At 41.7% G+C, this 13381-nt stretch overlaps 2 protein-coding genes across 2 annotated transcripts; one reads left to right on the forward strand and one right to left on the reverse strand.

The window, feature by feature from the left end:
* Positions 1-14: 14 nt before the first annotated feature.
* On the reverse strand, positions 15-7695 carry LOC311256856 (uncharacterized protein). The gene is made up of 7 exons (XM_084352240.1): positions 7609-7695; positions 4367-5800; positions 4136-4287; positions 1990-2431; positions 1721-1841; positions 1417-1631; positions 15-1264 (listed from the first exon to the last, which is right to left on the reverse strand). The coding sequence occupies exons 2-7, from the start codon at positions 5219-5221 to the stop codon at positions 1013-1015; spliced, it is 2037 nt and encodes a 678-aa protein (XP_084208366.1). The 5' UTR covers positions 5222-5800; positions 7609-7695; the 3' UTR covers positions 15-1012.
* rad9a (RAD9 checkpoint clamp component A) lies at positions 7154-13374 on the forward strand. The gene is made up of 12 exons (XM_084352241.1): positions 7154-7483; positions 7616-7686; positions 7805-7878; positions 7990-8038; positions 8898-9012; positions 9182-9281; positions 9554-9657; positions 10116-10222; positions 10468-10532; positions 10626-10724; positions 11770-12016; positions 12883-13374. The coding sequence occupies exons 1-12, from the start codon at positions 7450-7452 to the stop codon at positions 12991-12993; spliced, it is 1176 nt and encodes a 391-aa protein (XP_084208367.1). The 5' UTR covers positions 7154-7449; the 3' UTR covers positions 12994-13374.
* Positions 13375-13381: the final 7 nt, after the last annotated feature.

Below are 13381 nucleotides of genomic sequence, written 5' to 3' on the forward strand. Positions count from 1 at the left end.
AACTAAACATAAACATATCTCATTTGTTTAATCGATACAAAACCAAAGTGTAAAAATGATACAGTGAAGATTAAATACACACAAGTGGTACTAGTCTTCTCATCCAGCTCACAGAAAGACAGTGGATATGCATATTTCACAAACTGTTGAACTGTTCCTTTAATGTTTAGTCCCCACATGGAAGCGTCGATGTAGCTATAGGGTATACCATCCTATTAGACGACGTTCGGAGTATAAACTCAGTGCTCGGCGCTCCTCTACAGCAAACAAATGGGTTCAAAGTGTGTTTTCAACATTTCAAGAGTTGAATGGAGAGCTGCAGACGAACAGAAACCACTGATGGTCTGCAACCGCCACGGCTTCAGCTCTAAATTTGTATCTCTTTCCTCCTCTGGGGTTAATTTCCAGGATGGCCGGACAGGGGCCATTACCAAGAGACAGAGTGATACAGACAGCAGACCAGACAGTCAAGTAGGAGGAAGACACAATATTTCTGATAAAAGCGGTAAAAGCTGGTGAAGGAATATTTACTCCAGTAATCAAATCGGCTAAACGCTCGTGCAGCTGATGACACGTTGGCAGCAATCCAGCCGAGATGGATGGACAAAGAGGAGAGGATCTCTTCAACTAAAACTGACAGTTGATGCTCAAAGAGCTCAGTCCTCGTGAGAGGAAAAGGTCGACTTGTAGCCAGTTTGAACCTCTGTTGCAGCTGGAGAAGTCTGATATGACAGTTTTCCCTTCGAGAACTGCTGCTGAAGTGCTGCTAAGCAAAGCAGTGTCGCTGATGAGTAGATGGTTGTTGTTGCAGATGCTTCTAAATAAAAACATGACTGGTCTGGAGAGGGACGTGCACTCATCTTAATTCACCATTTTGTTGTCTTTTAAGTCTTAAAATCACGTCCTTCACAAGACAAGTGTGAGAGAATCCCAGAGAGGTGAGCTAATGATGCAATAACCACATTTCAGGGTTTTCAGAGACAAATCTGTGTGCTCTTCTTTTGCAGTGTCACTATCTGGGCTTCCTCCCCGTGTTCCTCCTCTTCAGAGCCCGTATCCAGGCAGGGAGAACGGGCCGGCGTGCAGGCGCCAACTCTTCCATCACCGCCCGCTCCGACTCCAGCTCCTGATCTATCAAAGAGTCCTCGTCTGCTGCTGATGCTGAGTCCTCCTCTGAATCTGTAGCAACCTCGTCCATCTCTGGAGGCTCTATGGTCATCACCTCCTCTGAGAAATGGACCCGCCGGTTCTCCTCAACTCGCCTCTGATCCAGAGAAAGATGATTGGAATAAAAAAAAGGAAAGACGAACAGAAAAAGGCAGAGAAAGAAGAGGTTAGATGTTTATCAAATGTCATATTAGAGAGCATTTTTTCATTTTCTATCACAAGGAGGCAGTGTGACACACTCGATCTTACCCTTTTTGTCACTACTTCCATTGAAGACAGTGAATCCTGGGACATGGAGTGTTTGAGGACCCCCTTGGGAACATGAGAAAAAGGACTAAAAGAGGATGGAGACAGAGGTGGAGGAGATTTGAGGGTGTACAAAGGCATGACGGTGTCGTGTTGCGAGCCTCCCGTCTTCTCCATCAGAGGGCTACTTGTTAGGCTCAGTGGAGATCTTGACCCCTCTGTGGGGCGAGAGACAAGATAATTAAGTATCTAAAGTAAGAAGTATGTGATTAGTATCTGATTATGTAAGGTGTACAGCTGTTCTGACCTTTGTTTGCCTCGTTTGCATCACTTATCGTGCCGGTTTGAGGCCTCTCAGCTGACTGATGCTGTCTCTTTCTGTTGAGGCCTCTGCTCTTCAGCGCTGAGCTGTTCAAAATATCTGCAGGCTGCATTCACAAACCGATAACAAGGTTACCAACATACAAGAGAAAGCACAGATTTTGGGTAAGTGCTTGTGATTGCTTCCAGCATGTTGATGGTACAGTAAAGTCATCAGAGAATCTCTATTAAAATGCATCATAAATCATTTCTAACCCGTGTAAAGGAGTGAGGTGTAAGTTGTTGTCCTGGTCCATTGTCTCCAGGCCGCACACCTGATTGGGTGTGTCCATGCTCCATTGGTTCTGATTGGTCGGCCCCTCTGTGAACATGCTGCTGTTGTCTTCCCTCTGAAACGTCCATGCTGACAGGTTGGAAAGCATCAGGCGATATTTGTGCCCTGCTGAAGTTTGTAACTGGAGACGCCTCAGTGCCTCTGAAGCTCCACTGTTTGTCCACACCTCCCTGGTGGTTCATGATCGCAGATGTTTGGCTGCTGTTATAAGGATTTGGTGGGATTTTTGGTTCTTCTGACGGTCTCTGAATGGCCGAGGCGGCTGAGAGGTTTGGGTTGAGGAACTTGGCCCACTCTTGACCCGTGACGATCTCATCCAGCAAGCTAAAGGAGCCCAGGCCGAACTCAAAGTCACCAGCAGACCTGCCACAAGAGAAAAGACCCTGTAAACTCAATGCAGTGTGTTTATGTGATCACCTGGGCACCAAAACCAGGCCTTCAGTTGTACTTATATCAAACAAAATCAAAAATTTGTCTCTGAAGATTTCACTAGCTATGCAACTTAGGACGCCCTTGATGCTTTTACCAATGATTCAGACGATAAGTCAACACAAAAGATCAAAACAAACGATGAATTGATCTTTCTAACAAGTGCTGTCTGATTTACCTTATGCCTCTGTGCCATAGAGCTCTATCGTTGTCCAAAATACATATCAGACACTATGTTATTTTGAGTCAGTCACATACACTGAATACTCACCAGTGCAGTGGTTTCCAGCAGTTGTTGTCTGAAATATTGTGTGTTATTGTAACACTATGTTTTATTAGACAATACACAGTGATCCTGTCCACGTTAAGGCTTGGTTTCTCTGTTTTCAGTGGTCAAGTCTGCATCTTTCTATCTATTTCATCCTCTCTACTCACTTATAAACTAGTCCTTATGCTTTCTCAATCGCAGTATGTGGTGTTCAGGTGTTACAGCTGACTGGGTTTGGTTTCCTGTGTTATAATCTGATTTGTGTGATGATTTATTTTTTTGCTTCAGAGGGTGAAGAAGTTGAAAGCATTGGTTCTGGTCTTTTAATGGGATTTGTTGACTACAAAGAAGAAAGAATATATAAATCGAGCCTCATCAAGCATTATAGGTGATTCAGTCTGTGTGTTTTCTCTTTTACGGGTGGTACATCTGAGAACATTGACTCAGATACTGAACCATGTTATGCCACATTATTCTCCTGCTGCACACAACATCTCAGAGGGAAATATTGTACTTTTTACTCCACAACATTTATTTGGCAGCATTTTTCCCATTACCGGTATCTGTGATTCTATAAAACTAATTTTAAAAATGTGCTACTTTGCAACATCCTCTCACACAAAGCCCCGCCCACGACAGTATCTGAGTGGTAACACGTCACAATTAACAGCCTACAAAAAATAAAATAATCTAAATCTGCAAAGTAACTGCTAATTAAATTTATCAAATAAATGTAGAGGAGAGGAAGTATGAAGGAGCAAAAAATGGAAATACTCAAGTACCTCAAAATCGTCCTTAGGAACAGTAAATTGTACTTTCATTTCACAATACCGATATTCATTTTTACTGCAAATGAATATCGGTCCCAAATATCAGTTTTCAGTCTCATTGATTTCTAATAATCGGTATCATATCATATCATATAACACGGACCAGTCTGTAACCAGCTGATAGTTACATGTAATACAGTATTTTTACATTATGGAATCACTTTTACTTAATTAAAACATCTGAAACTTCTTCAATCAATGGTCTCATTGATAATACTGATGAGGAATGCTATCAAAACTTAATGAGGATTTCGTAATGTGAGAGTGTGACGTGAAGACGTCTGATGACAGACGCTGTCAGTGGCGGGGTGTGTTTGGCACATCAGACCAGCGAGGGAACAAATATCAGACCAAAATAATGTGACAGCTGTGGTTGGAAACATCTCAGAAATACCTCACATATCTTCCCTGTGTTGCTTTAGAGCTGAGCCATAAATCAACAAAACCTGGCTGTGAGTACTTTGAGCCAGTTTCATTCTGACTTCAGCGCGGCCTTGTGAGCATCTTTACATATTAAGGATGTATTTGTTGGTTGATTACCTCGTATACCCTTCACTGGTGCCGTCATCTGTGTGCGTCAGGGGGGTTTTACCAAGATCGCTGCCGTCTGGTGAAGGGAGGGTCCTTTCTTCCTCCTTGTTGGTGGCGTTGATAAGAGATTCTGCTGTTGACGGCTGGTTTTGAGGTGAAATCTGTCAAGTAATGGAGCTTCAGTTTTACGCCAAGGTGTCAAACAACAAGAGAGATCATCAATCAAAATGCACTACTCACTTGATTTCCCTGCTCACTCTTCTGCTCTTCTTTGTCCTTTTTGCCAAAACTCCCCTGCCTGTCCCTCCACCTCTCCTTGATCTTCTGAGTCCATCTTCTGGTTTTATTCTCTGATGATCGCTGTTTTCTTCTGAAGCTGCTGTTTGCCGGGACGATCTGCATGTCTTTACTTTGTGCCGAAGCTCCAAATCCTCCGTTCCCCGCATGAAACACTTGATTCTCTTGACTTGTGTCAAGATTTGCTTCTGAGGTCTTCATGGACCACACATAGGATTTAGGTGCAAAACTCTGGTTCTGGTGCTGATTCTGTCCCACGCTTGTTACGGCATTTTTGTGCGTTGTCACTGCAGAGCTGCCAAAACTCACTCTCTCCCCATCAGACCTCTCAAAGGAAGTGATATCAGCATCCTTGAGTGATTTAGCAGGAAACAGCTGCTCTGTACCAGTTGGGGTGATCCCAGGCTGTGTGGACTGTCCCACCACCCTGTTCTCACCCGTGTCACCATCAGTGTTGTCTTTCTGGGTTGGGGAGGAAATAAGACCCCTGTCCACTTCTCCGCCAGGACCTGATTGTTGTATTTCCACACCTTTGAGGGCAAAGTTACTGTCTGCAGCAGCGATCCCCAACTCATTTGAGGGGACACCATGAGATCCAAAGCCATTAACACGACTGTCATTTACATTCTGGAGGTTGGAGGCTCCTCTCTCTCCATCTTGTCCCCATGTAGGAGCAGGTGTGTTGGGAACAGGTGTGTGCAAGGATGCCTGGCCCTCTCTACCCGGCTGGAGCTTTAGTCTCTGCAGCATGGACTGCAGCAAGGCCTGACTGTCTGTTGGATTACGTGGCTGAGACATCTAGGAACTGAACTGTATCAACTCCCGAAGACACAGAAAAGCATGACAACAATTGAGTGCACGTAAGTACTATAATATAGTCCGCTGAACAGGGATGGATTCCCACACAGTCTTATATAATGTGTTGCTTTCAAAAGAAACTAGAGACCATGACAGAAGAAATCAGCTGTGAATCACGTCACCGCTTTGTCCAGTTGTTGTTCTTTTGACATCTGCGGTGGTTGTTTCCTTCATTTTTCATACTCCAATCTGTTTTCATTATCCTCATCACAGTTTCTCAACACAAATTTTAAGGCAGGTCCATCTCTTGAAGTTTAGTTCCTCAGCTTGGATAGAAACTCTCCTCTTTCTCTGTGTAGGCTGCTTCTTTTCATGGATGTTTCTCTGCCATTCTGCCTCCACTCTTCCATAATCCTCAAAAGTCTCAGCAGCAGTCTGACTCTTGCCTTCTCGTGTCTTTTCTCTTTCACCAAATGTCCGTGGTTTCAGTATACGGGGGTTGTTTTAGTCACACCTCTCGTTTATCACCGGTGAAGGGAGGAGAGACGGCGCACAGGAGCGTTCCTCAGGTCCTACAAACTGAAGCAGACCAACGAGAAAGACCAGTGAGGTGAGATAATTGTGCATTGACAGTGACTCTCCCTCTCTCTCTTTCTCTCTCTCTGCCCATCTTTCTACTCGCCCTTCCTTCCTTCCTATTTCTCTCCCTAGCTCTCTCGCTCACACATGTGCACACACACCCAGTTTCTTACCACCGTGACCGTTGAGTGGTAATTACAGGGCATATTTCAGTGAGCAGCTGCTATTAATACGTCTTCAGAATGAAGGGAATATAGAAATGTCAGCAATGACCTTTGGAATAACCTGTTTTAAAAGAAACTATATTTACACTATTGTCTTTTTTGTGAACTAAAAATGAGGTCTTTACTGTTGTTGTAGGAATAATATATGAGTTTTAGCAGAATCCCCCAACATGACACTATACTAGAGACTAGAAAGTAATGAATTTTTTGTCAACATTTCTTTATGTAAGCCACCAGTTAATTACCCCTGCCACTGAGGTCATGTTTTCAGCCATTCCCATTTGTTTGTTTATTGGTTGGTTGGGTGGTTGGTTTGTCAGCAGGATTACACACACACTACTTAACGGATTTCAACCACACCTTCATGGAGGATCGGTCTCTGCCCAGAATAGACCTCATCAACTTTTGATACGGATGCGGATAAAGAGATTCATTTCTTAGGGAATAATACATGGATCTCAATGAGAATATCAGCTGTATTAAGGTGGCTGGTGTCTATGACTGCACCGTTGGAACTTTGCAAAGGTATGCACTCTATTGTGTGTCATTCTAGCTGTCATATATTATATTACCTACCCACCCTTTATATTCCCCACTATACTTTTGAACATTTTCTATTTTAAGTTCAATGTTTTGTTCATTCAAAAAACAATAATAATAATAATAATAATTATATTAAAGAAAATGAGATTAATATCCTTTACATCAGTGTCTTTTTCAAATCACTTCATTTTTTGGCTCTAAAAAACAACAATAAAGCCACAAAGATGTACATACCTGCAAAAATACTAAGTTTTTGATCTTGAATGTTTTTTATGGTGCATGAAAAAAGCGATTGAAATAATAATACAAAGATAGTATTGCTCATTCAATTTAATAACTTATAGTTTGTTTTATTTAGCGTATAAACATTAATTCGGCATGAAAGTGATTAGAAAACAATAACTTAATTTCTTTTTCCTCTAAAATAATCTCATGTCAAACATTTCTAAATACTCCACGTCCTTGTATTTCAAACGAAGCTGATCGTGAAGACCTGACCACATTTTTATTGATAAACATGCAGCTGTAAAAGATGTCAGTTTAGAATCCCATTGCGCATGCGTGTAGTCTTGACAACGTCCCTTTGACTTCCTGCCCCTCTGATTGGTCGGCAGTGCGGAAGCGGCTAATGGCGGCGTAAACAACGCAAAGATCGGAGAAAGACGCCGCTGAGTCGAAACGCTGTAGACAAAAATACAAAGTAAAAACCGAGCTGTAACTGGACGGAGTATGTTTTCAGCACTAGGAGGATTTCTGCTCGGTGCGCAAGCTATTCAAACCACACAGGTTCATTATTCGGTGATGTTTAGCTGCTAGTTTCGGCTAACTTTTAGCAAAGTTGGCTAACTTAACCAAAAAGTAACATTTAGTGAATTTATAGAAATGGACTGCATCGTGACGGGAGGAAACGTTAAAGGTAGCAAACACTTCCTGCTTTCTTCAACCATATTTTTAACCACTACATAAGCATTTGATAACGATTAGCTGTCAATCTTAATTATGTGTGTGTGTGTGTGTGTGTGTGTGTTTGTGTGTGTGTACCGTCCAGTGCTGGCCAAAGCCATCCATTCTCTGTCCAGGATCGGTGACGAGCTCTATGTTGAGCCTCAGGATGATGGGGTGAGCTGCTCTGATGCTGTCATATAGACCAACACTTCCTCCTGCCATGCATGTAGTCATATAGTCTTGTTGCTTCCTGTTGAGTGCTGATTTGGGTTTTTCTCTCTCTCTCTTGTAGCTGGCCCTGCGGTCTGTGAACTCCTCTCGGTCGGCATACGCTTGTTTCCTGTTCGCACCACTCTTCTTCAGCAGGTGCATACTGTTTATAAACGGCAATGTGTGTGTTTATAAGAGTGTGAGGCACTGAACATCACAATTTTTTTGTGAGATTTAATCCTACTTCCTCTCCCATTTCTTGTGCAGGTACACTGTCCCCAGTGGGCACGCTTTTCGCTGCAAGATGGCAATAAAGGTGTGCTGAGATGAAGAGATGAGCCATGTTTTTCTAATGCTTTGCACAGTTTGTGTCTCACATTCAATACATTTACTTTGAGTGTAATCAACTATGTCAGAGCCTTCATTCGTATGATATACACCTTCAACATCCCATCAGATGAGCTCAGTATTACTTCATCAACACAGACCAACAGTAGTTTGTCATCACGTTAGCTGAGCTACTCCACAGCCTTTCAATGAGCCCATTGTTGGAAATAACCGATTCCATTTGCATGATTCAGAGTCTGATTAATGTGAACGTTGGAGTTTCTTTTCTGTACTCAACTTCAAACGCTGTCTTTCCTGTCCTGATGCTACTGTGGTGTGGTTTAGATGTTATCTTTGTGCAGATTCTTTGCAAACCCTCTTCCTTGTTTTAACAGCTGTAGATGACAGTTATTTCAGAGGCCAAGCATGTTAAATTTTCAAACATTGTGCAAGAGGAGGCTAATAATTTTAGAGAGCAAAGTAAGGTGAATATATATCTAAAATATCCTCAAATGTGATTAAGATAATTGCATGGCATCTTCAGTGTAGAGTATTATCTGGATGAGGTTATTATTAGTTCATGTCACAATTATCATGTCGCAATGTGCTTAAAACTCTTCAAAAGGGCCACTAGGTAAATGCTTGAATCACTTGACCTTGCAGTTTGTGTAGTAACAAATATTTTTTATTGCATCACAGACAGGACAAACATCCTTTTTAGTTAAAAACAATCGATAGAATTACTATTAATACCAGACTATTTCATTGCATATTTACATAGTTGTGCTCCTGTCCCTTTAGATGTATTTATTTTTAATCTTTCTTTTGTTCCTCTACCTGTGGCTCAGAGTGTGCAGGCTGTGTTTAGGTCTCTAGCGTCTCTGGAGAAGACAGTGGAAAAGTGTCACATCGGGCTGGATGAGAAGAAGAACCGCCTCACCTTTACCCTACACTGCAAACACGGTATCAGCACTTCACCTCCTTCTTACTTTGCTTTACATGGATGATTTCAAAAGGATTACATCACGTTTACATAGTGACACATGTTTTATTTATTGTAGCACATCATGCATTCGTTGCATTGTGGTCTACGTGCTTGTGTATTTAATTTAGTTTGGTATTTCCCCTGCAGGCCTCCTGAAGACACATAACCTGTCTTTCCAGGACAGTGAAAGTTTACAGGCAGTGTTTGATAAAGACAGCTATGCCAACGTATTCAGATCCCAGCCCAGGTGTGTAAAATATTTCTTTCTGATCTGATAGTGTGTCCTTTTCTTTCAATGTTTGTATTCAGTTTCTTACCTTGTAATTGTTGTTGAATACATTGTTAGACTAGAGTTGGTTGATTGAATTGATGAATACTAATAGAAGGATATTATGTAGCTGTTGTTCGAATGTTAGCTCACCACATCCGCAAACTGTAACACTTGTCCAACCCCACGAGTAGTAGTTTTTTTTTTTTGTCCTTTCTCACAGCTCAAATTTTATTTCCCCTCGCCCTCAGGCTGCTGGTGGACACAGTCGTGCACTTCCCTCCTTCTCTGGAGGAAGTTACTGTGTCAGTGAGTGATGAGCGGATGTGGGTCAGGAACCATGTGGAGGAAGAAGGTGACTTGGTATTCTGTTTTTTTCACCAACATACTCCACTTAACTCACTGTTTATTTATACAAATCGCACTAATCTTACATTCACTATTAAAGTAATTTTGAATCAGGAAGATCAACATTTTATTGTGACTTATAAACTTATTTATTATCAAGGTCACTTTTTTGACAAACAGCTCTTGCTGTTAATGACATAGAGAAAAAATGGCAACACAGGAAACAGGCGAGATATGAACCCAGTGGTGCCCTCTTGTGGTAGACAAGCAGAACAAGAGAATTGCGAACAGAATTGAGTGGTCTAAGCTGTCTTTAGCCAATAGAGGTAGTTTTACTAACTCTGCAAGTTTACAGCAATGAAATAAAAGAATATACAGTTGATGATACAAAATGTGTCTCTGCTTTTGTCCTCTGTTCACTCTTACTTTTCTCTCTGTTTCTCTCGCTGCCTGTTTCCCTCTCAGATCGGTCCAAGTCCATGCTGACAGAGCTGTGTTTGGCTTCAGACGAGTTCGACCATTTTGCCGTCACAACTCAGAACAGCGTCACCTTCTGTCTGAAGGAGTTACGGGTGAGAAGGAGGACAAAGGGAGGGATGACAGGGCAAAAGAATGGGCGGATTAGTCAGGAGGGAGAGGACTGGGAAAATGGCCAGAGGGAGGGAAGTCCTTTGTGGGAAAGGTTACTGAGTGCAATATGACAGTTACAATTTTTGGTGGGTTGATCTTCTTTTTTTGACTTTTTAATAAAGATTTGTGCATTGATTTACTCATTAAAGAAGATCTGCTAAGTGACTTTTCATCATCTCTCCTCCAGGGTATGTTAGTGTTTGCAGAGTCCACTGGTCTCCCTATTTCTATGTACTTTGATGAACCGGGCAGGTGAGCATACTCGCTTACAGATGTTAGATGACCATGTATGTTGCCACAATGCACTGACATTTAGGTTTGTGTTTGTTTGTGTGTGCGTGCCAGTCCTGTAGTGCTTTCAGTAACAGACAGCGTCCTGGAAGGGAACTTCGTGCTGGCCACGCTTTCTGACGACTCCAACCACCGGAAAAACAACTCTAGACGGTAACAATGAAACAAAACTCAATGTGTAAAATGATTTGGAGAAAGCATTGTTATAGGGTGAAATGTATTGTCAGCTACTGGCAGAAGAAAGTTAATATAAAACAGTTTGTAATGACAGGCAGGAAATTGTATGCATTCACAGTGCAGAGACGCTGCCTGATTGACAAGAACATAAATGAGGACGACTGTTTGAAAGATTTTTGACGTCCTCTGAGTGGAGAGTTAGTTTACTGGCAGAGCCTCTTTAAAGCCTCATCAAAATTGGCACATACAGCAACATAGTCCTCGAAAATGTATCCTGTGATGAAATCTTACGATGTACAGATGTCATAAAAGTAGCCGTGTAAGTGTGTGTGTGGCTAAGTTTTCAACACTTCCTCAATGTTCAGCTGTCATAAATGCCGCACAAAATTAGGTAATAGACATGAGCAGGGGTGGATCCTCAAGTCTGCCTTCCTTTTGAGTGTTAAAGCCTCTTTTAAATCATTTGTGATCTCTGTTGCAACTGTGAACAAAGAGTAGGGATTTCTGGCTGATTTCAACTTAGAAGTTTATAAACATCAAAAACTTGAGAACTATGAAGAAGACGTTATTGGTAGAGTTTCAGCTTGTGGCCTTCATCAGTGTCATTCCTGTACAAATGTTAACAACACATTTCTCCAACTTGCCAGTTAGCCACTTTGGGTGAGAGGGACCTCAATTGTCGAAAGTTAAATGACACTTTTGTACAAGTTTCTCTCTGTACTTGTGTTTTCATTCACCTGTTGATGCGGCTAGACTACACGATAAATGCTGAAGGTTTCTTGCCTGACATCAGAACTAATAAGACTGTTTGGCTAAACACTAAAACCTCCTTTTCTTCACAATACAGGAACAAGTTTAGTAGATAAACTCTATTCAGACATAACTACCAGTGTGCTTCATTTTTTAATTTATCAATCAGAGGCGATACCTTGGATGCTACTTGTGTCAGTGATGTTCAGTCTGGAGCCACTGAAAGACTTTTTTTTACCTTCCTCTTTCTCATGTCACATTTGCCTTCCAGAGCGCACACACCTCCGCCCCCTCCCGATGATGACTTCATGAATGACGACATGGACTCCTACCTCATCGCTATGGATACCAGTATTGCGCCAGGTCCCTCTGCTACACGTCCGCCCACACCCCCATTAGCAGTTTCCACATGTTCAAAACAGCCTGCTGCAGCCAATCACAGGTCACGGCTAATCGCGGAGGAGGAGGAAGAGGAAGAAGCTGAAATTGCGGATTCAGCTGGACCGCCTAATAAGAAGGTATGGTTTAGTTTTCACTTTAATTAATGAAGTAATTAAAAGGCTCAGACAAACATGGAAAAAAGTAGTAAGTAAATATATCACAGAAGGAGAAGCCGCCAGTTTAAATACGTCTTTTTTGTTGGCTCATTTAATCTTTGTTTACTGAAAACAACTCCACAGAAATTTCAATCTCATTTTCAAAGACATTTTGCAGACTGTATGTACTACTTGTTGTCATATTGACGAGGAAGTTCACTCGGTGAACAACAAATCTTATTCAGTACAACAGACACGAGAAGGCAGCGAGATGGATCACTCCTTAGCTGATTTCCTCTTCAGCTCCAGAAACAATTATGTGTTTAATTATTTTTTACCACTTGGGAAAGTGAATTGCTTAATTTGCAACTCGACGTGGCGTTTTACTAGCCCCAATCCATATTGTTGAGCCCTTTTGTGTATGCGACAATAAACTTGATCGAAACTGAATGACTGCAATATTCATTCAGCGTTTTCCCTGTGGAAGGCTTTGGTGCACATATTTGGTGGAGGGTTCGTGCATTCGCCCCCAACAAAAAAAAAAAAATTTTTTAATACACAAAAATGCAATTTCACATAATTTTGGACCATTATTGCATCTGTTTATTTGGCGTAGATAGTGCACAAAACAGCTTGGGTGCTGCAGACTAACAATGATAGGGGAAAACCTGTCATCAAGATGTGTCTCCTAACTGCTTCAGGTCAAAGGTTTTGTGTCTTAAAATGTGTCTCGTATTGGCAAATCATGTCAACTCTAGGCTTTAGGTGACAGTTTGATATAACCTGCAGAAATGACTTGTGTTTTAAAACATATTATCCTAATTTTTCTCCTGTGTTTCCCCTCACAGTTCTGCTCCCTGTTCTTTGGATCGGTTCTTCCTCCGTCTTCTCAGATGAGCACTCAACCACTGACAAATCAGGAAGTGCTGGCCAGCGACAGTGAGGATGACGAACAATGAAAAAACAGTGGACTGATGGACAGAGGAGAGAGAGATAGACTGGCTTGAACGTTTGTGTGTGTGTTGTGTTACTGTTACACACATGCCAGCTGCAGCACTAAAAAATTATTGACACCTGAACCTTTATTTTACATCTTCACTGGCCTGTACAAGTGTTTGTACAGGGTTTTCTTCTTTTTTTTACACACGCAAAATATGCAAAGACTGTACCGTACAGAACAGGATGGTTACTGCGAGTGTATTCAAACTTTATACTGAACTATAATGTGAATGGTGGAGTTGAAAATATGGAATTATGTGAAACTGGGCATTGAAGCACTTCCTGTATATTTCCGATCGGTTTGTGATTAAGGTGCAACAAAACACAGCTCCTCAAATAAAAGAAACA

The sequence above is a fragment of the Pagrus pagrus genome, assembly GCF_965226575.1.
Source record: "Pagrus pagrus genome assembly, chromosome: 5".
In the NCBI taxonomy this organism is placed as follows: Eukaryota; Metazoa; Chordata; class Actinopteri; order Spariformes; family Sparidae; genus Pagrus; species Pagrus pagrus.

Excerpts from the sequence above, each read along its gene's own strand:
- LOC311256856 (XM_084352240.1), bottom strand. The coding sequence starts at position 5,221 with ATGTCTCAGCCACGTAATCCAACAGACAGTCAGGCCTTGCTGCAGTCC. Across the intron at positions 1,842-1,989 it reads CACCTCACTCCTTTACACGG|CCTGCAGATATTTTGAACAG; the intron begins GTTAGAAATGAT and ends TTGTGAATGCAG. Across the intron at positions 1,265-1,416 it reads TGGAAGTAGTGACAAAAAGG|AGGCGAGTTGAGGAGAACCG; the intron begins GTAAGATCGAGT and ends TCTCTGGATCAG.
- rad9a (XM_084352241.1), top strand. The coding sequence starts at position 7,450 with ATGGACTGCATCGTGACGGGAGGAAACGTTAAAG. Across the intron at positions 7,879-7,989 it reads GCACCACTCTTCTTCAGCAG|GTACACTGTCCCCAGTGGGC; the intron begins GTGCATACTGTT and ends TTTCTTGTGCAG. Across the intron at positions 9,658-10,115 it reads GAACCATGTGGAGGAAGAAG|ATCGGTCCAAGTCCATGCTG; the intron begins GTGACTTGGTAT and ends TTTCCCTCTCAG.